The sequence below is a fragment of the Urocampus carinirostris genome, chromosome 18, assembly GCF_059441175.1.
Source record: "Urocampus carinirostris isolate Australia breed hairy pipefish chromosome 18, RoL_Ucar_1.0, whole genome shotgun sequence".
Classification (NCBI taxonomy): Eukaryota; Metazoa; Chordata; class Actinopteri; order Syngnathiformes; family Syngnathidae; genus Urocampus; species Urocampus carinirostris.
This window is the reverse complement of record NC_142366.1, coordinates 31,359,187-31,385,170: the sequence shown is the minus strand read 5'-3', so window position 1 is coordinate 31,385,170 and position 25,984 is coordinate 31,359,187. Positions and strand designations below refer to the sequence as shown.

At 40.2% G+C, this 25,984-nt stretch overlaps 2 protein-coding genes across 4 annotated transcripts in view; both read left to right on the top strand.

Moving 5' to 3' along the window:
- The window catches only part of LOC148348815 (copine-3-like), an 18,108-nt gene extending 10,933 nt beyond the window's left edge, over positions 1–7,175 (top strand). For 2 of the 3 annotated variants that reach the window (XM_088322669.1, XM_088322668.1), the window contains 5 exons: positions 57–111; positions 191–242; positions 310–443; positions 1,733–1,966; positions 4,083–4,208. In XM_088322669.1, the coding sequence (XP_088178795.1) occupies positions 57–111; positions 191–242; positions 310–443; positions 1,733–1,966; positions 4,083–4,190 (583 nt within the window). In that variant the 3' untranslated portion in view covers positions 4,191–4,208. Of the gene's footprint in view, positions 1–56; positions 112–190; positions 243–309; positions 444–1,732; positions 1,967–4,082; positions 4,209–7,080 lie in introns of those variants that run through there. The other variant, XM_088322670.1, reaches the window with a different exon arrangement.
- LOC148348814 (copine-3-like) lies at positions 7,126–25,984 on the top strand. Its single transcript, XM_088322667.1, has 16 exons — positions 7,126–7,186; positions 9,881–10,064; positions 11,824–12,006; positions 14,464–14,538; positions 14,617–14,688; positions 14,758–14,838; positions 17,337–17,426; positions 19,724–19,822; positions 19,891–19,977; positions 20,052–20,111; positions 20,178–20,311; positions 22,111–22,165; positions 22,233–22,284; positions 23,138–23,271; positions 23,351–23,587; positions 25,411–25,984. The coding sequence occupies exons 2-16, from the start codon at positions 9,906–9,908 to the stop codon at positions 25,519–25,521; spliced, it is 1,629 nt and encodes a 542-aa protein (XP_088178793.1). The 5' UTR covers positions 7,126–7,186; positions 9,881–9,905; the 3' UTR covers positions 25,522–25,984.

Here is a 25,984-nt window from a genome sequence, read left to right as displayed (position 1 = left end):
TTTCTCTAAAACTAGCTTTTTAATGATTGATATTTTTTGCGTTAATTTCCCTGTAGCAACAAGAAGTTCCCAGCCTTTGGATTTGGAGCCCAGATCCCTTTAGAATGGAAGGTTGTTGGTTTATGGATTCGATCAACTATTTAGACGTACTCTCAGGAATATATTTCCTTATTTTCTATTATGCACACAGGTTTCCCATGAGTTCCCTATCAATTTTAATCCCTCAAACCCGTTTTGTGACGGTAAGTTAAGTGCATTCAAAACACACGAAATGGTGCTGCTCCTAGAGGTGAGTAAGTGTAATTACAGGGATCGAGGGCGTGGTTCAAGCTTATCAGCAATGTCTGCCCCAGTTGAAGCTTTGGGGCCCAACCAACTTCTCTCCAATTATCAACCATGTCGCCCACTTCGCCCGGCAAAGCCTTTACCAGAATAAAGCTGCAGTAAGTACCTTAATTTCTTATTTTCCAGACTACTAGGCGCACCAAAAAGCTCCATATATAATATAAAATTGGAAATAAGTTAACATATTCATGCAGCTATTGATCAGTTGATAAAATTGCTGACCACAGTTGCATTACAATGGTGGCAACTGAGATCGAATCGGATAGCAATGGAAACAGCACCCAATCCTAACGATGTAAAGTAGGCTTAAAGGTATTTGCTCAAAGGTGTGTATTTCTAAATGAGTTTCTTGTTGCCTTTTGGCGTTACCGAGTCTTCCTGTCTTTGTTTACGTGTCCAGGGGGGATGGTCTGTGGTCTTTTGTCTTTGTCTCAGTACTTTTCCACCCGTGTGACTTCAATAAAACACAGCGCAGAAGGGGGGAGGTTTTCAGAAAGAGTTGGGCTAGCGAGCTGAAAGCAGGTAAAATCCTTGCTCTTCTGACTTTCGTTCTTTCTCCAACTGCAGTTGTAAAGAAAACTCAAAAAGCCTCATGCCTGGTGTATTTTCTAGCGTTAGCCAATTTTTATAGCTCTCCCACATGTAAATGGTTGTTTTTAGACCCAACAAACTACCAGACTGCTAAGGACATGGATGGTTGTTTGCAATTGCATAACGTTGGATGCAAAAAAAAGCATTTTTTTTCTCTTTGCAATGGAACATACTGGATTTCAATAATAGTGTATTGACGTTCAACTTGAGGCGGTATCCTACAACAGATTAGTCACATAGTACATCATTCTCCACAGGATCCAATATACTGTATAGTCATTTTGATAGTAGGCTAAGATAGGTAATATACAGTTAATGTCATGACCAGCACACAGGGTAGACCCAATCGCGTAACGTTTTCTCACAATTTTATCGAAAGAAAGAGGAAGGGCAGACCCCGCGAACCGATGTTTGCTGGACGCGGGAAGCAAGTCGCTCTCGTACTCTGATAGTGATCCGAACACAGATGTGGATCTTCCGTAGCGAGCGATGGCAGTGTCAGGGACAGAAAAACTGGTCGGTAGCCAGGACTGGAAGAGCAAGGTGTGGTCTGGGTCGGAAACGAGTCATAAGCCGGGACGGGAGAGTAGACGTAGTCGGGATCAAAAACAGGTCATTAGCCAGGTCGGGAGAGCAGACGTGGTCGGGATCAAAACAGGTCGTAGCCGGAGACAGACTGGAGCAAAAACGGGACAGCCTTATAATCTGGTGCACCTTCTAGTGCGGAAATTACAGTATCTGAAAATCCCCAAAAGCTCACCGATACATTTCCCGATGTTTTCGTTCTCTTGTTCAGCAATACTTTGTGCTGCTTATCATCACGGATGGCGTCATCACAGACATGGACCTGACCCGAACCGCCATCGTGGAAGCGTCCCGTTTGCCCATGTCCATCATCATCGTCGGCGTGGGCGGGGCCGACTTCCGCGAAATGGAGTTCCTGGACAGCGACGACAAACTTCTGCTTTCTCCGACCGGGGAAGCTGCTGCACGAGACATTGTGCAGTTTGTGCCTTTCAGGAGTTTCTGCGTGAGTAGCCAGTGAAGTCATGTCACATTTACAGTATTAGTATTGCGCTTTACCATAAAAAGTCATTCCCTGATCTAAAACCTACATGCGGGCAAGAAAAAACTCAAAAACCTCAAGTCAATTTAAGTCAAGTCATCATTACTTGTTTGGCCCTTAATCACAAAGAGTCTCAAAGGGCTGCACAGACCACACACTATTGCATACTACAGACTATAATGACACCATCCCCTGATCTAAAACCTACATGAGGTCAAGGAAAAACCCCAAATCCTCAACACATTTACAGTATTAGTATTGTGCTTTATCATAAAAAGTCATCCCCTGATCTAAAACCTACATGCGTGCAAGAAAAAACTCAAAAACCTCAAGTCAAGTCAAGCCATCATTACTTGTTTGGCCCTTAATCACAAAGAGTCTCGAAGGGCTGCACAGACCACAGACTATTGCAAACCACAGACTATTACTACACCATCCCCTGATCTAAAACCTACATGCAGGCAAGGAAAAACTCAAAAACCTCAAGTCGAGTCAAGTCTTGTTTATTTGTGACGCCCTTAATCACAAAGTCTCAAAGGGCTGTACAGACCACAGACTATTGCAAACCACAGACTATTTTGACACCATCCCCTGACCTAAAACCTACATGAGGGCAAGGAAAAACCCAAAATCCTCAACATGAGGAAAATAAAAAAACCTTGAGAAGGGACCGCACATGAGGTAATCCCCCTTCCAGGATGACCAAGCTGCAATAGATGATGCTAGAGCAATGTCTTTCAAGCATTGTGCCATGAGCCCTTTATTTAGTTTGTTGCAGGAAATTGCTTTAATTTTATTTTTGCAAAATAGCATATCTTTCTTCCATTGATCAGCCAATTAACTGTAACATTCATCCATATCAGTAGGTGGCAGTAGATTACCAATGTCTTAAACTCATGAGAAAAAGTTAGCGGACACAAGCCATAAAGTTGCCTGCCCCATTTTTCACAACTTAAAACAAAATAAGACAACTCATCGCAAAAAAAACAAAAAAAGAAACCAACAGTGTTGCAAAGTATTAAGGATTGATAATCAGAATATATAACAGAACCACACTTTAAAATGAAGTTTATTATAAATCTACTTATAACATTCATTGCATGTATATCACATCGCTATTTTCCATCTGCCATCAGTATGTACCTGTATTGACTCATCTTCATTCATGCAATGTTTGCGTTGGGTGGTCTGCTCCAAGCCACGTGAACTCCTCTTTCCACGATGCTTTTAATGCAAGTTTACATTTTGTAGCGTCATAAATTATGTTCACTTCTTTTGAATTTTTCTTATGGGGCTGAGGTTTTGGCTAGATTCCTAACCACTTATCCATTTTTCTTGTGTTCTCTGTGCGTCTACTTTGAAAAATTATCTTATAACGCTCGGGAAAGTCCGGAAGTTATTTGATGCAGGCTTCTGATTGGCTGCGGAGTATGCAAATTTCCAAAAGAAGCCAAATTCCAAAATTTCCAAACCGAACAAAGATTTCGAAAATCGGAATAAAGCAAACGTTTGAACTCGTCTTGTAAATTGTTCCAAAGTTTGACTCCACACACAGACACACACACACTTTTCCTGGTGGTTCTCACCTTTGGGATTTTGAATTTACTACAGCCCCTTGAGTTATAACTCCCCTCTTTCCGGGTGAATAATTCTTCGATGTTTTCTGGCACTGTTTTTGTTGACCTTAAATAACAATTGTAAAGTGAAACATTTTACTAAATCATCCAATTTTAATAATTTGGACTGCAGGAATGAAATATGAGTATGATCCCGATATCCTACCCTGTATATGGTTCTAATTGCAGGATTTTGGAGGATAAAAAAGGGCACAAGTAGACCCGGATTTTCTGTTTCGGGTATGACTAAATCAGAAAGATAAGAAGAGGGGGCAAATCCATGCAAACTCTGAATAGCAACAGAACCTTAAAGTCACATCGTAAACATGACACGGTTAACTAAAATTGGGGTATATGCTCAAACCTTCTAAGCCAAAGGTCTCGCTGCCGTATTTTGAACCAGCTGTACACATTTGAGCTGAATTCAAAGCACAAATTAAGAAAAGGATGAAATGTCTTCGCAGGGGAACAGCGTGGCTCTCACGCACAGCGTCCTGGCCGAGCTGCCCGAGCAAGTCTCGTCCTTTTTTAATTCGTACAAGTTGAAGCCTCCGAATGTAAACAGTGAATAAAGCTTCTATTTATCATTATTTTGCCTATGATGCTTCTCTCTTGCATGTGCAAAAAATGGTCTGCATTTCTATAGCGCTTTTCAAGTCACTGAAGACCTCCCAAAGCGCTTTACAATGCGCTTCACACTTACCCGTTCTCACAAACTCACACACCAATAGCGGCCGTGCAGCCATGCAACTCGCCAACCTGCTTATTGGGGGAATTAGGGATTCAGTGTCTTGTCCAAGGACATTTTGACATATAACACGGAGGAGCCGGGAATCGAACCTGCGACCTCTTAATCCAGGGGTGTCAAACTCATTTTAGCTGAGGGCCACATGCTAGGAAATAAATGTCACGGGGGCCACCCTAGTATATATAAAAGAAAGGGAGAGGGAGACAAAGAGAAAGAGAGAAAGATAAAGAAAACAAGGGAGAGAGAGAGAGAGAGAGAGAGAGAGAGAGAGACAAAGAGAGACAGTGATTGAGCATAATATAGAAAAAAAGAGAGGAAGAGAGAAACAAACAGAAAAATTAGAAATGAAATGGAGAGAGTCAAAGAGAGAGAGAGAAAAAGAGTGAGTCTGTAAAAGAAAGGGAAAGCGAGAGAGTGAAAGAAATGGAAAGAGAAGGTAAGAAAGAAAGAGAAAAAAAAGATAGGACTGATATAATAAAAAGAGAGGGAGAGAGTCAGAGAGAGAGAAAGAAAAAGAAAGGGGAGAGGAATAGAGAAAGCCTAATATAGAAAAAAGAGGGGAAGAGAAAGAAACAGAAAAAAATTGAAGTGAAAGAGAGAGAGTCAGAGAGATAGAGAAAAAGAGTGAGTGTGAAAAAGAAAGGGAAAGCAAGAGAGTGAAAGAAAAGGAAAGAAAAGGTAAGAGAGACAGAAAAAAAGAGAAAAAAAAGACAGATGGACTGAAATAATCAAAAAGAGAGAGAAAAATAGAGAGAGAGAAAGAGAGAGGGAAAGAGAAAGAAAAGGGGAGATGTATAGAAAGCATAATATAGAAAAAAGAGAGGAAGAGAAAGGAACAAAGAACAATTAGAAGTGAAAGGGAGAGAGTCAAAGAGAGAAAGAGTGAGTGTGAAAAAGTAAGGGAAAGCGAGAGAGTGGAAGAAATGGAAAGATAATGTAAGAAAGTAAGAAAAAAAAAAGATTTAAAAAAGAAGGACTGAAATAACAAAAAAAAAAGAAACAGAGAGATCGAAAGAGATAGAGCTTTAGTCCCACCTGGCTTTGACGACACCTGGCGGACATATTTAAAACTGCAGCTCATTTCTCTCTCGCTTCTCTCAGTGACGTCTGGCGGGCCGGATTAATACCCTAGGCGGGCCTAATCCGGCCCCTGGGCCGGATGTTTGACACATGTGTCTTAATCCCTAGACGAGCGCTCCACCTCCTGATCTTATTTTTTTGATAAGTCAAGGTACAGTTCTCAACAGTTTTGAAAACCGGTTTTCATAAACTAAGCATATTCATTGTGTCATGAAACATCACAACCACAAACTGTTTGTATTCTAAGGTTTTCACATTTCTTAAACTGAAATCTGAACTCCGAAGACACTTCACGTTTCTTGTCCAAACCCTTACAGTTGGAGCATGCCCAGAAGTCGGAGAAGTGATTGAGCCGAGTATAGTCCACATATTTATTTATTTACCGGGATCAAAGGGTTGAACACATCTTTCTTCCTTGCCAATTACAATCGTGTGTAGGAGAGAGCGACGGGGGCTTCCGGGTTGCCCCTTTTATGACACATAGCGATGAACTGTTCCCGTCCCATGATCAAGCCTCTGGCTGATTGGTCCGCGCCGTGTTGATGCAAATTTCCCAATAGTCCTTTGAAGCTTGGGAGAAGGGTGATAGGTCATCGCCCTCCAGTCAGAATGGGGCACGACACACACATTCTAACTTTAACTTGATTACTTTCAATTACTTTAGGATTACTAGAATACCAAATATGCTAATAAAAGACCAAATAAACTAAATACGAATAAAATGACTAAATTTTGTGCAGGCTTGGGGAGTAACGGAATACATGGAACGGCAAAAATGATGTTGGCAAGCTGTTTGGATTTATTTTCATTTGGTTTCTGTCGCATTTTATGTTCGTTTTGCCGGAGATCAAAGAGATCAAAGCCAGGAGAGAAAGCTTACCACGTGTTGTGAGTCATCATTTTATTCATATTTAGTTGCTTTTGTCTTTCATTAGCATATTTGGTATTGGAGTAATCCAAAAGTAATTGAAAGTAATCAAGTTCAAGTAACCCTACCCAACCCTGATAGTATATAATTTCTGTATATATACAATTTCATATTCTTGTTCAATAAATATAAAGAAATATGCAATATAAGAATATGCTATTAAAGATTTTTCATTTTTTTCTCATTTTAAATGTTTTTATTATTTTATAATACAGTATACACGTTTTCAGTCTTTCAACTATTGTTTCGGTGCTTCAATTTTAGAAAATGAGTTGTAAAATAGGAAAATAAATAAAGAAATATAGACCAACACAACCCATTTAAGATAAATCAAATAATTTTGTTGTTCTGTACTATTGCATCATGACAATAAAGATCATTCTATTCTATTCCAACACATTTAAAATAAACAAAACAGGAAACGAAATTATCTTTAAATATTTTATTTTACGATTTTATTTTTCTAACCGGATCTTTTTTAGCGGTGCTGGAGTAATTTGATAAGATTTGATATAAGCTTGAACTTCTTGACTTTATTCTTATTTTTAAAATATCATTAAATAATTACACTTATTTTAAATACACCAACGTCCTTTCTTAGAAATGTTGACTTCTTACTATTTGTTTGTTTGTTTGTTTGTGTAATAATTATGGTGCGTTTGTTCGTCAATATTTTTCCTAGTGGATTTTTTTCCCTGCTGTGTAGTGAAACGATGTAAGTGGAGTAAAACCACCCTGGGATGAAAAACGAGCGCACCGAGGGCACCGCCCACGACGACTGAAGCTTTTTTTCTTCGCCGCTGCTTTTTAACGTGAGTTAACAGTCGAAAAACTATATTAATATTCCATAAGTTATGGATTTTTATGTCGCACTAAATATTGTGTTTCTTAAAAGAACTCAACCTATGTTGCTAAAATGTCCCCGTTGTATATATCCCCGTCGAAGGGTGAGCCCAACTGTCGAGACGGGAAACGAGTTGACTTCACACGAGGGAAAGTTACATTTTCTTAGTTAAATACTTCAGTGCCTTTTTACTAAAACTTGTTAATATTGTTTATGTACTATGTAAAAAGTATATTATATTACATAAAAAGTTGGAATTATGAGCTCAGAGATTCCAAAAGCTGCTTTCGCAATGTCACGTGATAGCCGAATTAAGATAACACTGAGGAAAAGTTGACAATAACGGTCGTTACATTTCGTTTATTCACATGTAATATATCTATTTTGGCTAAACCGGACACAGAAAGTACGACAGTCATTAACTTAAAGAGGCCAAAAAGTACACTAAAATGACAAAAAAAATGGAATTTAGTCCAGGTTCAAAGTATACCATTCTCAGTGGCGTAGCTAGGTTTGTTGTCGCCTAGGGCAAAGCCCCCAAACTAAATATTGAGCTACTGTAGATCTCCGGGATACGACATTGTACTGGTGAAATGCCGTATGGTGGGGATATAAACTTGTAGATCAGGCACGGAGAAAGCCAAAGCTGCACTGAAAAATCAATGGTTAGGTGCAATACATATAATTTGGTTGGGTGAGCTATAGGGTGGGCGGATCTCTGCACATAGAGCACACTTCTTTCTCTCGTTTTCTCTTTCTCTCTTTTTCATTTTTCTTATTTGCCAATATTTAAAATTTCTGCCCAAAGAAGTCAATGAATGAATACAATGTGTACAATGATCTGATAAAAATGTTCTACTAAATATTAAAATAATGCAACACAATATAGCATAAATATATTAAAATAAGACATACGTTAGACATATATTGATTAAATAATAATATATTATTTTTATGTTGAACTTTGTCTTAAGATATGTGGTATGACTCTCTAACCCCGAAAAAAAATCAAAATAATTTGCTATTATTTAATACGCGTTAAACAGAATAAATACAGTACTCATGGAGGCGTGAATTTAACTGATTCAAATTCAAACACACTAAACAGTCTGGGAACTCTCACAATATCCTCTTCCCCACCTCAAAAAATTTCGGATCAATACAATTCACGTAGGTTCTCTTAAGATTACATCGTGTGTGGTCCCTTCTCAAGGTTTCTTCATTTTCCTCATGCTGAGGTTTTGAGTTTTTCCTTGCCCCCATGTAGGTTTTAGATCAGGGGATGGTGTCATAATAGTCTGTGGTTTGCAATAATCTGTGGTCTGTGCAGCCTTTTGAGAGTCCTTGTGATTAAAGGCCGAACAAGTAAACATGACTTGACTTGACTTGAGGTTTTTGAGTTTTTCCCTTGCCCTCATGTATGTTTTAGATCAGGGGGTAGTGTCATAATAGTCTGTGGTTTGCAATAATCTGTGGTCTGTGCTGCCCTTTGAGACTCCTTTTCATTAATGGCTATACAAATAAACATGACTTGACTATTATGGCTCTTTGGGTCAAAAATGTAAAAATATGATGCCGACTAATAGGATTTCGAAATCTTCGTTCAATTTGGAAATTTCAGTTTGTTTGGCAATTTGCATACTCGGCAGCCAATCAGAAGCCTGCATCGACTAACTTCGTGCTTCCGGACTTTCCCGAGCCTTATAAGGTCGTTTTGCATAGTAGACGCACAGAGAACACAAAAAAATGTAGAAGTGGTTAGGAATCTAGCCAATACCTCAGCCCCAGAAGAAAGATTCAAAAGAAGCTCACAAAATTGATGACGCTACGAAACGTAAACGTACTTTAAGAGCATCGTGGAAGAGGAGTTCACGTGGCTTGTAGCAGACGACCCAACTTAAAGATTGCATGAATGAAGACGAGTGAATATAGGTACATACTGATGGCAGATGGAAAACAGCGATGTCATATACTTGCAATGAATGTTATAAGTAGATTTATAATAAACTTCATTTTAAATTATATATTCTGATTATCAATCCTTATTATTTGGCAACAACAGTTCCCGTGTTATTTTCGATTGTTCTCGATTGTTCTCAGCTCAGGGATGCTGCTGGAAATGTGAATTTCCCTTCGGGGATGAACAAAGTATCTATCTATCTATCTATCTATCTATCTATCTATCTATCTATCTATCTATCTATCTATCTATCTATCTATCTATCTATCTATCTATCTATCTATCTATCTATCTATCTATCTATCTATCTATCTATCTATCTATCTATCTATCTATCTATCTATCTATCTATCTATATCTATCTATCTATCTATCTATCTATCTATCTAACAATGTTTTTTTGTTTCTTTTTGTGATGAGTCAGTCGTCTTATTGTGTTTGGATTTTATTTCGTTGTTACACTATTTTTATTCACAGTACCAGAAATGAATGTTGGAAAATGGAGAGAAAGGAAAGTTGTGAAAAATGGGGCAGGCATTTTATGGCTAGGCAGGCAACCTTTCAGAGTTGTCTGCCCTGGTGTCCAGTAACTTTTTCTCACGAGTTTCAGACACTGGTATTTTCCAAAGCTGTATTCCTGCACCCTAATTCAATAGGCCATTCCCAGCTTTAACTTCTTTCCTCGTTCTCATCCTCTTTCAGGTCTCGTGCGTGCGAATCCATCACGATGGCAGGAGTCAGAATCCCCGGGTCCGGGGTCCCGGATTGTGTCACCAGGGTGGCCTTGAGCATCTCCTGCGAGAATCTGCTGGACATGGATGTCCTGTCCAAGTCCGACCCCCAGTGCGTGATGTACATGAGCACGTCTGGGAGCTCCTGGGTGGAGGTCAGTCAATTGTTTCTACCGTCATAAATCTTAAGTCATAAATATATCACAAACGGCAAATGTAACTAAGTGTTAATTGTCTTCTTACCCCAGTTACCGTAAATTCCGGACTATAGAGCGCACCTGATTATAAGCCGCACCCACCACATTTTAAGAGGATAATCGCCTTTGTACTTACACAAGCTGCACCTGTATATAAGCCGCACGCGCCCACTTTAAAACATGTAACACAATCACAAAATTAACCCAAACCCCTACTTTGAGTCCCGCGATTTTAACCGAACATAAAGTACACAGTTCATAAACCACAGCCGGCAAATTAACGGAAAATGATACCAGTAGTTAAGATTTGATGCAGACCTGCAGAGTCCGGGTCCCGTTAAAAGTAATCCAAGGAAAAAAAGTGTATATTCCCAAGGTAAGGGTGGGAAAAATATAGATCCACTATTGTCTGCCGTGTCCACAAACACTCACCTTTACCGGTCCCCACTTCCCGTCATCCCCCGCGTCTGTTACGCCCCTTCTTTTTAATTGATCAGTGCAAGACTTATCAGAATAAGTGTCCAAAATAACTACGAATAAATACATTACAAAAATATACAGTTGCAAATACATATTATACATGGTTACACATATTTACAAAGAAAGACGGTACACCGAGAGAGTTTTCAAAGCTTTAACAATAATAATATAGCTTTCATCCCAAACTCTGCCTGTGACAGGGCAGTTAATGGTAGCAACACTCGAGCGCCGCTGGCGGCCGTTAGAAAAATGACATAAATTGGCTGCATCACTGAATAAGCCGCAGGGTTGAACGTTTGGGGAAAAAGTAGCGGCTTATAGTCCGGAATTTACGGTACTTATTGTCTCGCATCCAAGGGCAACTTCTTAAACAATTGAGGTATTATTTTTCCTATTTTGCTCTTTAACATTTCCACTCATAACATAATTACCATATTTACACTAAGCAAACGTATCAGGTATTAGAATATTCGGCTAATTACAGGTATTATTTTTCCCTTTTTAGCAAAAAGTATTGTCAAAAATAATCATTGTATTTATTTTTGACGCAAGATTTTGCTGATAATTGCGCTCATGTTTTCTAACTAATACATTAAAAAATGAAACTATTATTTAAAATACAGAGCTTAATCCATGTTCAGAACAAACTGCCGTTTTCCCTTTTGTCCTACAATATCTATCTCTCTCTTTCTCTCTATCTATCTGTCTCTCGCTGTCTCTCTCGCTCTCTCTCTCTCTCTCTCTCTCTCTCTCTCTCTCTCTCTCTCTCTCTCTCTCTCTCTCTCTCTCGCTCTCTCTCACTCTCTCTCTTGCTGTCCCTCTCGCTCTGTCTCTCCCTGTCCCTCTCTGTCTCTCTCTGTCTCTCTCTGTCTCCCTCTAGACATCTAGACATCTATCTAGACATCTATAAGATATTATATATTTATAAATGTCTATATATATATATGTATATATATATATATATATATATATATATATATATATATATATATATATAGGGTGTTATACATTTATAAATTATATTATTATATTATTTTATATATACAATATATTATAATATATATATATATATATATATATATATACATTTCATTTTCAGTTGTCAATAAGAAGCAAAATGGCCGCCAAAGAGTGGATTCTGCAGCTTGATGTATATTCAGATAAAAATTATTCCGGTGTTGATTCCCGTTGCATGAAACCGTGAAAAGAGGCGCTCGAAATCCATTATTCGTTCCAGATCGGTCGCACCGAGAGAATCATGAACTGCCTGAACCCGAAGTTTTCCAAGGAATTCGTCATCGACTACCACTTTGAGACGGTGCAAAAGTTGAAATTCGAAGTATTTGACATCGACGACAACGACAACTGCAGTCTGCGAGATGCTGACTTCTTGGGGGAACTGGAATGCACATTGGGACAGGTGAGATTCTACAAACGTTGGCATTAAAGCCCCCGTGTGTGGTGGCCTAAAATACGTCATTCGATTCAATAAAATTATTCAAACGATGAGTAAAAAGTAAAGTAGATTTTCTTTTTTGAGTCACCGGCTTAGAAACTGGTAATGACAACAAGGGACAACCTTTAAAGAAACTAACCTGTTTGAAAACTTTTATTTCGAACATTAAAATAAAAATAGGACAAAAACAATGTCACTTAACATGTTTGAAAAGGGGTAGTCAGAAGTAGATGCTTATTTTCCCCTACCCCTTTATCTTCCCTATTAAATACATTTTACCATCTTGCTTCTACGGAGGAACGAATAACGATTTTGCGAAGGCAGTTTGTGGTGATTTTAGCACTCAACAGCCACTTACCTTCCACCTCTGAGCCCTGCATGTGAAAGTCGTCGACTCTCATCATTCGGACATTCACAACGGTTTTCCATTATTTCCTTCTCTAGCCACTGTAAGTCTCTTGGCTGCAGGTTTTGGTTTATTGTTAGCTGCTCCGCTCTTCAGTTTCACCTGGCTTCCACGCTGAGTCCCATTTATCAGGCGTATATCATTTGTCATCTTTGACCCTTTTTCACTGTTTCCTTCTCTAGCCACTCATGTTAGCCACTTGGCGGGGATCAGACACTGGACAAATTCAAGCTCTTGCAATCTTTTACTGGTCTTTTAGTTGCTTCTTCCACTGGCTGCCAATGTTATACACTTCAGGCATAAATATCTCTCACCTTTAGGAGAAATTCACCATTTTTAAGGCAAAATTGAATTGTATGGATCCGCAAAGAAAATGTTTTGAGGTTGGGAGAGGGATATCGTGACATTTCCCAGACTGGATTAAAACCAGTGTAGTTTGCGCGGGCAGGAGTTACTGTATTTATTAGTGTGTAATGACCATTAGATTTTATTTCATTGTCACGCTATTTTTATTCACAGTACCAGAAATGAATGTTGGAGAATGGAGAGAAAAGAAAGTCGTCCTGAAAGATATAAAGCACGCCTAGGGGTACAATTCTTTGGTGTTTATTATAACAAATCGGACTTTGATGGGACATGAAATGAATAAATTATACATTTTATGGTTGGTATGGTGTTCATAGTCAATACATTTTTAGAATTATGGCTGCGTGTATTCAATAAAGTTTGTCACTTTTATTGCTTAGTTTGAGCGGAATAAAGGACAAACAAAATTTTACGCTGATATTCTTTAAAAAATTAGGGGTGCGCGTTATACACAAATAAATAAGGTATTTCCTCCAGACCCTTCCCACCCTGACCCATTTTCATGCCTGCCACTTACAGCAGCTCTGACCAACACCTGATATTTCCTCTTTTCAGTCACTTTTATATTTTGTTGCTGGCTGGAATTTATCCAAAATATGGAAATAAGCTTGCAAATCTTGAGAAGTGCTATCCTCCAGGCTTCCACACTGTGTCTTCTTCAAATTTATACGCTTCATTTCCATTGTAAACGACAGTGTCTGAAATAACGTCTGCTCCGGGGCAAGCATCTTTTACGACGGGCGAACAACTTTGACTTTGACAAAACGTCTCCACCCGGGTGGCCCACAACTTTTTCAAGAAAAAGAAAAAAAAAAACCAAAGAAAATAAAATGAAGGATTTTTTTTCAAACAAACGTTTGTATTATTCCGATTCAAAAATCTTTGTTTGGTTTGAAAATTTCGTTTCGTTCGGCAATTTGCGTACTCTGCAGCCAATGGGAAGCCTGCATCGAATAACTTCGTGCTTCCGGACTCTCCGAAGCGTAATAAGGTCGTGCATTTACATATCATTTTCCAAAGTAGACGCACAGAGAACACAGGAAAAATGGAAAAGTGGTTAGGAATCAAGCCGAAACCTCAACCCCAGAAGATTCAAAAGAAGCGAACACAATTTATGACGCTACGAAACGTAAACGTACATTAAAAGCATCGTGGAAAGAGGAGTTCACGTGGCTTGTAGCAGACGACGCAAACATTGCATGAATGAAGATGAGTCAATACAGGTACATACTGATGGAAGATGGAAAACAGCCACGTCATATACATGCAATGTTATAAGTAGATTTATAATAAACTTAATTTTAAATTGTTCTGTTATATATTCTGATTATCAATCCTTATTACTTGGCAACAATGTTTTTTTTTTTCTTTTTGCGACGAGTCGGCTTATTGTGTTCGGATTGTATTTCATCGTCACACTATTTTTATTCACAGTACCAGAAATGAATGTTGGAAAATGGAGAGAAAAGAAAGTTGTGAAAATTGGGGCAGGCAACATTGTGGCTGGGCAGGCAACTTTTCAGCTTTGCCTGCCCCGGTGTCCGCTAACTTTTTCTCATGAGTTTCAGACACTGCTAAACGACCACAACCTCAAGCAGTGAATTATTATACACTTGAAGAAAATGCATCATTCTATTCTTTCCCCATAGGTCGTGTCTTCGAGGAATCACACCAAACGGCTTGTCATGAAAGATAAGAGACCCGCTGGAGCTGGAACCATGACTGTAAATATTCCTTTTCGGAGAAGGGGTGTTAAATAGGAAAATTATTCTTATCAATCAACACAATCAATCTATGAACAGATCCACGCAGAAGAAAGAACAGACAACAGAGTGGTGCGCTTTGAAATGGCAGCTCGCAAACTGGACAAGATGGTATGCTTTTTCCAAATTGAACATCCCAAAAATGAAACCATAAGTAACGTGTTTGCTTGAAAACCTCAGAGCTTTTTTGGCAAGTCCGACCCATTTCTGGAATTCTACAAGGAGACGGAAACTGGATGGCGGTTAGCTCACAGGACAGAGGTATACGGGGTAGAGTTAGCCTCATATTAGAGTTATTTTTGATTAATCTGTTGATTTTTGGGGGGGGATAAATTAACAATGGTTGCATTTTAGTTCCTATATTGCAGGGGTCAGCAACCTTTTCGGTGAGGAGTGCCACTTCCAAATTTCCTTGTAAATCAGTGTGCCACATCAAGATCAGTGTTCTCGTTTGCCCGCGTCCCTGCGTCCGAGACGCATCATTTTTGCTGGGGACACGTTGAGTCAAATTAACGCGGGTCCCCGGGATTTTTTGACACCAAATTGTCATTATTACCCGATTACTTTTTTTGAACAAAGATTTACCGCACTCCAAACTTTTCGTCAGGCAGATCCGCCATTGTTGTTTTGGTCTCGCGCCGATCTCGGCAAACAAGATCTCGTTGCTTCGAGATGACGTCATTGTTTTGGTGGTTGTCGAGTAAGAGAGAAGTATGCCTCCGTAAAAACAGTTGGTATTAGGTGCAAATCAACAAAAAAATGGTAATTTTTTGAGTGTCGGTAATAAGTCGAAAAATAACACAGAAAGTGGTAACGACAATAATTCCGGAACGAAAAAACGGCAGAGAAATTCTTCGGAAGACCGCAAAGGCAAGGAAAACACGTGTTTTGAAGCAAACGATTCGACAAAAGAACATAAACAAAAGAATACTCCTAGCAAGAAAAGGACTTTTCTGCCAAAATGGACTCAATTTTATTCCTGGTTACGCTATGAGGAGGATGATAATTGGGGCTACATGTTCTGTGATGCGTGCACCCAGCGTGACAAAAAAACTGAATTGCATAAATAATTTCGCAATAGAACTTTCAGAAAAGCACATTGGATCGGCATGACGACAATGAAAACCACAAATTAGCTATGGAAATTCCGTTGCTGCAATTGGACCTTGAGAAGGCATTACCAAGAATATATGAACTGAAAAATCTGAAGTGATTAAAACTGCATGAATATATAGACTAACATATCAGCAATATTATTTTGTATAATGTACAATATTTTTGTGAACTGAAAAATCGAAGTGATAACTGCTTTGTATTATCAATTAAGTGTGATGATTAAAACTGAATGAATATATAGATGTATATATTTATTTATATATTTGTCGCAGATTTACATTTAACACTAAATTTTGGGGACCCATTGATCTCTGTTGGGACCCATAGATTTTTGAGCATGCGAGTCCCCGGGACCCATCACTTTTCACAGGTCAAACAAGGTCAAACACTGCGAGATTAATGACTCGCACAACGATTTTTTTTTTTATATCCAACAGAGCTGTCATTTTACACCAGTCCGAGTATACAACATGGATAGACATTGAAATCGTATAACTGACCAATTTATCTTCCACTATTCTTGTTCATCAATAAACTAAAAAAATAAAGTGAGCAACATGTGGAGAGGCCTGTAGATATCCATGACTTCAACTTTTTACCACAAGAATCAACCTGAATCAACCATTCTTTATCAACAATGAATTACAGTCAAAAACAATTGATATGGACAGCTACCATACCATTCATCAATGATATCTTCTTGCAGAAAATATCAAAACTTGAAATAACAGCAACAAGGCAGAAGGCTACTTGAAAATAAGTGCAACAGAAATGACAACTGATTTGGTCTCAGATATAAATGTTTTTCCGTGCTTTGCTATGCAGTGAGCAATGTGATAACTTGCTTCAGCGGTGGTGTTTTTAACAGTGACAAAGGTTTTTAGGGTCTGTGTTTGTTTGCCGTACCTGGACACAGCGTGTTTTAATGTCTACGCCATGTCAGACTAATCCTTGAAATTATGTTCATGTTTCATCTCGTCATGACGTTTAACACTTGATGCGCGAAGTACGACGCTCTCGAGGCATAATGCACAAACAGCACAGTTATTTTTTGAACAAGCCCCCAGTCGTCAGTCAAAGAACGAGATTTTTTCGCTGAAGGAGCTGTCATTATTCATTCATTTATCGCGCGCCGGTGTTTCTGCGGCTGGGTCAAAACACGGATTTCTCTTCTGCGAGTCGCACACGGAGCAGAAGTGGAGGGGCGCTACCGTAAAGCCTCTAAACAACACGGCGCACAACTGGAAATGTTTAAATTTCAGGTAAAAATGCGCATTTTGAAAAAATAATCAGGATTATTTTGCCGTAATCTCGCATTAACCCTTCACGTGCCACTTCTGGCACGCGTGTCATAGGTTGCCGACCCCTGCTATATTGTATTGCTAAATACAATTTAGGTAATGCTGTGGCCCACAATATGGATATTATTTTCACAGTTTTTCTTAATTGTATAATATGGTATTTTCCAAATAATGACCGACAGTTTTCCAGGTTTTATATCACAAAATATATAAATGTGATTTTTTTTTTTGGGACAAAAAGACGTCTAAATAATTAAAAAATAGTCGGTGGTTAATTTGATTTTCCATTAGTTTTTATAATGTTTTTTTTAAGACTTTTGTACTAATTGTGTGTTTGATTAGGTGGTGAAATACAACCTGAATCCAGTCTGGAAACCTTGTCAGATCCCAATTCAGGCACTTTGTGGAGGTGATGTGGAGAAATCTATCAAGGTATGACTGGTGCTGGCTGAGGTTTTCTGGCAAAAGTTTCCAGGCAATATCAAATTTTCACTGTAACCCCTCTCTACCTTCACAACCTCAGTGCATTTCTGATCCAAAAATATTCCATTATCCCCAATCGGGGACCAGTAGTGTGCATTATCGTCAGGCCTTGCGGCTTTGTTGCTGTTCTGACCACCAAAAATGGAACTGTACTTGTTCAGCCGCTATACATTATCCCCAAACGCATATAGATGCGATTGGAAGGCACTTTTGTCAGGGGGTCTGCCTTCCCGGCTGGCGGGAAACAAAATGGGACCTCGTGGCCATGATCCATTATCCCACGTCGACTATTGCTGAGAACAGGGCCCGGCAGATCACATCTTTTTTTTTCAGATTGCTTAAGCCTGCCATTGTACCGCCTAAAATGAACTGCACTGTTTCAACTGCGATCCATTATTCCCTGTTGACTATTGTCGAGAGCGGGGGCCCAGCGAGAGAATTTGTGTCATGTGTGTCGGCTCTCCTGATGAAGGGTTGCACGGCACAGCAACTCACCCCTTGTTGTGCTGTGGGCTTAATGTTCAGTGTCATGCTGGGAAGAGCGAAGTGGAGTTGTAAAGTGGGCTTAAACTATTTCCTCAAAAGTGTGTATTTCTAACCAGATGGTATCACGTTTCTGTTTAAAATATTGGTACCGCCCAAAGGGGCGTTTCTTTCTTTGTCTTTGTTCTACTTAAATAAAATACGGTTTGGTGGGGCAAGGGCCCCCAGAGTTAAGGAGCGGGGCCAGGAGACGGGCGCGGGTAAATTCCTCCTCTCATGGCCCCCCCCCTCTCCAACTGCAGTTGTAAAAAGTCGAATGCCTGGTGTATCTTTTTTAGCGTTTGCCAATTTTTAAAATAGCTCTCCCTCAACATGTAAGAAGTCGATTTAGACCCCACATAGTGAATATTCGGTGAATATGAGTGTGTTCTTGACTCTAGCCACATCAAACTAGGGGGATATGGCCTTGGTATGTAGATAAATAGTGTGACAGCTCTTTCTTTTCAGTTCTTTTTGCCTAAAATGAACAATAAGCCATTATCCCCTGTCGACAATTGCTGTGAGTGGGGGCTGACAGGTCACCTGCTAAAAATGGGTCTGGAGGGGTGATTACTTTGCAGTTTTTTTTGCCTATTGCTGGGGTTCTGGTCCCTATTATCTATCTATCTACCCATCTACCCTGGTCATATTCCTCGATAGACAGAGACAGACACATAAAAAAACAAATAAAATAAAAAAGGGAAAAAAGTAGCAAAAAAAAATCACACACAGAATGTTTTGGACCATGGCCAACCCAAATGCCCAAACACCCAAACAAGTGAAGAACCTCGGCACCCAAGTCGGTCATGCTTTTGTCCCTCCAGATGAAACGGGACACAAGAAAGGAAATGGGCAGGGCACCTGTATGATGCGGCAGGGGTAAACCAGTGAAATATGTAGGGCCCTGCTGTTGAACTGGTCCCTATTAACTGCAGGAAAAAAGGGATTACTGTATTTGTTTTATAAAGCACTGAACTCAACGAGTGCCCGTGATATGTATTTTATTTGGCCAGCAGTGAATGACTTTAAAGTAAATAACAGTAGCATCAGTTTCCTTTTAACGTAGTAGCTGGTGTTGGTATTTAAACTATCAAAATGTACCGCTTACCAAAATGTTCGAATTAGTTATCTGACTCCATTAACCAAACACGACCTACAATTATGCGCGCTCGTTTTGAGGGAGAAAATGACCAGGAGCCGGCATTTCCACATGGGGGCGGGTTGTTTATCCTTTCTAACAGCCGATCTAAGTGCATTAAACAGGAGACGGCCCCCATCCGAATTGCCAAGGATCATTTATACATTTCAATAAACAAAGCAAAGACATCCTACTATTCTCCTATTGGCTATGTGTCATCTGTAGCTAACTTTAGCGTTCTCTTATTGGTCATCTTCTCCCCGCATGATAGCGTTTCGGCTCCTCCCATGGGCGGGCTAAAATGTCTGGTTCTCCCACAACAGCGCCTGGTCGTTCTGCGTCAGCTCACCCACGCGTCCTGTTATCATGAGTCTCCTAGACAAAACATCATTTCACACAGCCTGCCCTGACCATTTATTGTACATTGAATTAAAGCACAGTCAGTAAATATCTTTATTACATTAAATGGAATACATGTAACTTGTAGTCAATCGTATAAAATCCTTTACTGGCGACATCTTTATTTTTTATTTTATTTTATTTTTTAAATATCGATGCCAGCAGTTTTTTTTCTTTTTTTTTGTAGATCGATTGCTTTGACTACAAGAACAACGGCTCCCATAACTTGATCGGATCCTTTCAGGCCACGCTGAGCCAAATCCAGCAGGCGACTCAAACGTACGCGGTAAGCTAGGCGCTCACACCCCCGACATTGTGGATTTCAGTTTCATGTTTTCCATTATCCCTCCTCAGGCTGAGTTTGAATGCATCAATAGGAAGAAGAAGCAGAGTAAGAAAAGCTACAAAAACTCTGGTATTATCGTCATCAAACAATGCAAGGTCTGTGTTTTCAAAATCTGCTCTTATCTTTATTTTTGTGAGTGATTTTTGCACCTTGTGACCAACTCTCGCAGATTGTAAAGGAGTACACGTTCCTCGATTACATTTTCGGCGGCTGTCAGTTTAACTTCACCGTGAGTTCGATTTTGCATCTTTGTCGCTCCAATAGCATCCTTCTAATTTTTATTTACTGTAATCAGATCGCCATCGACTTCACGGGCTCCAACGGGAATCCGACCTCTCCGACTTCCCTTCATTACATCCACCCTCACGGCTATAACGAGTACCTTTCGGCTATCACGGCAGTGGGGAATGTCATCCAAGATTATGACAGGTAAGAAGGAGGGCATCCTTCCGATCTCCTCTTTTTTCCACTCGGTCGCTTTACTTCCACATCCTCTCACATTTAGTGACCCTACAACTAGGGTTTGCGAGACCTTTCGATCTCCCGCCCCCCCTTTCTTTGCCTTGCCGTGAATCAAGGAAGCAAGGCTTTGGGTGCTCTGAGGAGAGTGATGAGCAACAAGATTATGAGTATGGATGTTAGGAGTGACAAGATTGGATAGATTGAGAAATGAAATTGTGAGAAACAGAACTGGAGTAGTAGTGGAACCTAGCAAGCGTGTGGATAAGAGAGTACTCGGATGGTTTGGACACATGGAGAGGATGGATGAGGAGCAAATGTTGAAGAGGATCTACAGAGCAGAAGTAAATGGAAGGAGACCAAGAGGAAGGCCGTGATTGACGTGGATGGATGGTGTTATGAGTGCTCTGCAGGAAAGAGGTCTAAATATAATGGAAGCTAGAGCTCTTGTTGGTGATAGGAATGATTGTGAAAGGATAGTGGGATGTTTGGACGCCTTGTAAGGGATGGGCTGGGCACCTGTATGATACGGCAGGGGTAAACCAGTGAAAGCTGTTGAACAAAAGAGTGTGTTGTGTCACCCTGACCCGAGTGACATGGCCGCTTTCTGGTGTTCATCTGGAGGGACGAAAGCGTAACCAACTTGGGTGCCGAGGTGCTTAACTTGTTTGGGCATTTGGGTTGGCCGTGGTCAATTTTTTTGTGTTTTTGCTAATTTTTCCTCTTTTTCTTTCCTTGTTTTTGTATACGTGTTTGTCTTGCTGTCGGTCACACCTCTTGAGGGATATGACCAAGGTAGATAGATTGATAGAAGAAGAAAGGATGCGGTGCAATTTGTTTACTGAAACTGCTGTTGTATTTCTCTTTATCAAGGTTAAAACTTATTATTCGGATGAAGAAAAGAAAACACTCTGAGTCGGAAATTTAGGTTTTTGATAGCCCCTTCCATCTGAGGTGCGTGCTTCCAAAATCGGCTCAGGAAGGAATCATACTTCGCTTATGGCTAAAGACTCATTTATTGGAAAGCTCAGGAGTGGAACAACACATCTGATTGGCTTAAGCAAAGTCACATGCATACGGGAAAATAATCTGATTGGTTTAGACAGAAAACAAGTCAAGTCAGGTGTGACGCCCTTAATCACTAAGAGTCTCAAAGGGCTACACAGACTATTGCAAACCACAGACTATTTTGACACCATCCCCTGATCTAAAACCTACATGAGGGCAAGGAAAAACTCAAAAACCTCAACATGAGGAAGATGAAGAAACCTTTGAGAATGGACTGCACAAATAATACACAGGTATTGTCAACATGAAATATAGGTTATTCATATGCTATAGAATAGAAGTGTGTTTTAAGCCTAGCTTTAAACAGTTCCACTGAGGTTGCAGATTGAATCTTAGTGGGAAGAGCATTCCACAGGACCGTGGCCCGAATGGAGAACTGAGCCATTCTGGGTGATATTACATTGTTTAAATGATTGTTTAAACGCTAGATGGCGTGTGAGCATAATAAATGAGCAGTAAGGAAAAGACAAGAAAGGAATGTAGCGAGGAAAACTCTTGAGCAGGCTTCCCGGCACCTCCTAGCACCAAAGCGAAGGCCATCTTGATTAATAGTGAACGGGCCCCAAAAGAATACAATTGTTACAAGAATACAAACAGCACCTGGATATAATCTTTATCTTCTTTTAGCCACTTGTGAGGATGAAATCATACAAAGGCACATTCAAACTGTAATCAAACTATAATTTCCCTTACATCTTTAGTGATAAGATGTTTCCCGTGTTGGGGTTCGGAGCGCAAATTCCTCCTACGTGGCAGGTGAGAAAAGCATGGTTGCAATATCCCACTAGGTCACACCAGATAAATGAAATTCCTTTTTTTGCAGGTCAGCCACGAGTTTGCGGTTAACTTCAACCCTTCAAATCCGTTTTGTGAAGGTAATTCATTTTATTATTGTAAAAAAAAAAGTGGTGTTCGAACGTTTTTTCTCCAGAACCCGTTAATATATTTCTTGAAAATAGTAATAATAAAATACAATTCAACACAGCAGAAAATAGCAGCTTTCTTTTCATACATTTAGAATAAAAAAACAGCATTACAAGAACATTTTGGGAATAATATTCTTGTGATATTTTCATCAGTTATATTTATATTTATTTTCATCTATATCAACACGTCCATCTATCTATCTATCTATCTATCTATCTATCTATCTATCTATCTATCTATCTATCTATCTATCTATCTATCTATCTATCTATCTATCTATCTATCTATCTATCTATCTATCTATCTATCTATCTATCTAGACATCTATCTAGACATCTATCTATCTAGACATCTATCTATCTATATTTATCTATCTATCTATCTAGACATCTATCTATCTAGACATCTATCTATCTAGACATCTACCTATCTAGACATCTACCTATCTAGACATCTATCCAGACATCTATCTATCTAGACAACTATCTAGATATCTATCTATCTATACATCTATCTAGACAACTATCTAGGGATCTAGACAACTATCTATCTAGATATCTATCTATCTTTTAGACCATAAATTACATCAAAAAACAAAGGAAACCTTTTAGGTGTATAAAGGTTATCCTTATTGTTAATGGTATTATGAAGATAAATTGCATTGTTTAATTCCTAGATAGGTAATTTGTATAGTGGTAGAACATTAAAATATTTCAATAGCAAATGCCATTTTAGTGCCATATTTCCCGTACTAATTTGCTCCGGAGTCAGTTTCACTTCATATTTGTATGTGTCATGAAGGCATCGCAGGGGTCATCCAGGCTTACCAGCAGTGTTTGCCGCAAGTGAAACTCTATGGCCCTACAAACTTCTCCCCGGTCATCAACCACACCGCACAATTTGCCCGCCAGGCCTTACAGCAACGGGTTGCTTCTGTGAGTTTCCTTCTATATTCTTTGAAATTTGCTCACAGAACTTTTTGAGTGATTTCAATTTCGCCCGGTCGTTCTCCAGCAATACTTTGTGCTCCTCATCATCACGGACGGCGTGATCACCGATATGGACCAGACCCGAGACGCTATCGTCAAAGCCTCGCGCTTGCCCATGTCGGTAATCATCGTGGGAGTGGGCAAGGCCGACTTCGGCGCCATGGAGTTCTTGGACGCGGACGACGGGCTGCTGCGCTCGGCTTCGGGCGAGACCGCCATGAGGGATATCGTCCAGTTTGTTCCTTTCAGGCAGTTCCAAAATGTGAGTGCTATACTGTAATCCCTCGCTATTTAGCGGCTGCAGTACATTATCCTGAATGGCATATTGCTGCAAGCAGGAGCCGGCAGAGTGGATTTTTCTCTGACCTGTCAGCCTTTTTTGGCCATTCCATCCACCAAAAAGTGAACTGCAGTCATGATGCCGCGATCCATTATACCCAATATCATATCGCTGCAAGCAGTCACCAGTTGCGTATCGGTGGGTCTGGGGACCGGCATAGTGCACTTTTGTCTGGCCTGACAGCGCTTTTTTGCTGTCCCCCCCTGTTTAAAAGTGAACTACACTTGTGCGGCTGCAATCCGTTATACCCAATTGCATATCGCTTGAGCGAGTACCGGCAAGCACCCACTTTTGTCGGACTGGGCGGCATTTTGTTGCTGTTCCCTCCACTCAAAAGTGAACTACACTTGTGCGGCTGCGATCCGTTATACCCAATTGCATATCAGTTAAGTGAGTACCAGCAGCACCCACTTTTGTCAGACTGGGTGGCATTTTGTTGCTGTTCCCTCCGTTTAAAAGTGAACTACACTTGTGCGGCTGCAATCCGTTATACCCAATTTCATATCCCTTGAGCGAGTACCCGCAGCACCCACTTTTGTCGGACTGGGCGGCATTTTGTTGCTGTTCCCTCCATTTAAAAGTGAACTACACTTGTGCGGCTGCGATCCGTTATACCCAATTGCATATCGCTTGAGCGAGTACCAGCAGCACCCAATTTTGTCAGACTGGGCGGCATTTTGTGGTTGTTCCCTCCACTCAAAAGTGAACTACACTTGTGCGGCTGCGATCCGTTATACCCAATTGCATATCAGTTAAGTGAGTACCAGCAGCACCCACTTTTGTCAGACTGGGTGGCATTTTGTTGCTGTTCCCTCCGTTCAAAAACTACATTTGTGCGGTTGCCATCCATTACACCTGATTGCCTATTGCTACGAGTGAGCACCCTCAGTGCGTACTATTGTCGAGCATGGCATCTCTTTTGTGTTAATTATCCGCCCAAACGGAACTGTACTTGTGCAACCTGATCCATTACGCCCTTACCAATATTTCTGCAAGCGGCGACCATCAGAAGCCACTTTTCTGGACAGCCTAAAATGAAACGCAAGGTTTTGGCTGCAATACATTATCTCTGGTCAGCTTGCTGAGAACATGGTCTGCCAAAGCGCTTTTTTGAGGGGGGTGGGTGGGTGTTTCGAGCAGCTAAAGCGTGGTCCGCCTTAAATGAACTGCACTGTTTTGGCCATGATCCATTATCCCCTATCAACTATTTCTGATAGCGGGGGTCCAATGAACAAACTTGTATAATGCATGGCAGCCCTGTTTTTCCGTGCTTTTCGCCTACATTGAACAGCACCAGGCCGGCGCAATATTCATCATTCACAATCTAATATTGCTGCCCCCGGCAGAAGCCACTTTTGTCGCGAAGCATTCCGTTCTGACCAGCCTAAAATGAAATGCAAGGCTGTGGCGCCAACCCATTTTTTCCCTTTATTATGGTTCGGCAGCAAAAGCGTGCCATTGTGGCCCGCCTTAAAAAAATGCAGGGTTTTGGCCATGATCCATTATCCTGAGTGGACTATTACTTTGGGTGGGGTCCTAAAATGAACAGCACCCATGCGGCTGCGATCCGTTATGCGGGTCTATTATTGCTGCAAGCCAGGGCTGGAAAAAGTCATTTTTCCAAATGGAATGGAAGCCTATTTTTTTGGCAGATCACGGGGGCTTCCTGTCCACATTAACGGCGATATAATTTTGTTATTTTTACCATCCGGGCAAGTCTTTATGCTTTCACTTTGTGATTTCAGGCAGGACCTGCTGCTCTCGCCCAAAGCGTGCTGGCTGAGTTACCTGACCAAGTTGCCTCCTTCTTCAACTCATTTGACCTCAAGCCCCCCAATAATCCCGGGCCTCCTTGAAAACTAGCACAACCAATCAGACTGATGCCACAAAAAGCACTCTTTATTTTCTTTTAAAATGAAGTGCCAATTGAGTCTTATTTTATGATCTTTTGTCAGAAAAACCACGTGCCTCTATTAATGTTTTAAGGTGTACGCTGGTGTCCATTAGGACAGTTTCACCATCGATCAATCACCATCTATGACTGGTCAATGTTCCATCTATGACTGGTCAATGTTCCAATGTTCCATTTCAGGAACTACAGATTCTTAGTAGGAAGGTTGATTCTATAGAAGACACCGAAAAGCCTCCTTGTCCTGTCCTCTAAAACAGAAGACTTAACTATGAAACGGTATGTCTTGTCTGTTTCATGTGTCAAACTATGAATTTTGCCAATGTGTTTAATAATGTTCTCGTAGAATAACATGACTGACATTTGTTTTGTGGTTGAATAACTAAAAGTCTAACTTTTGCAAAAGTGAA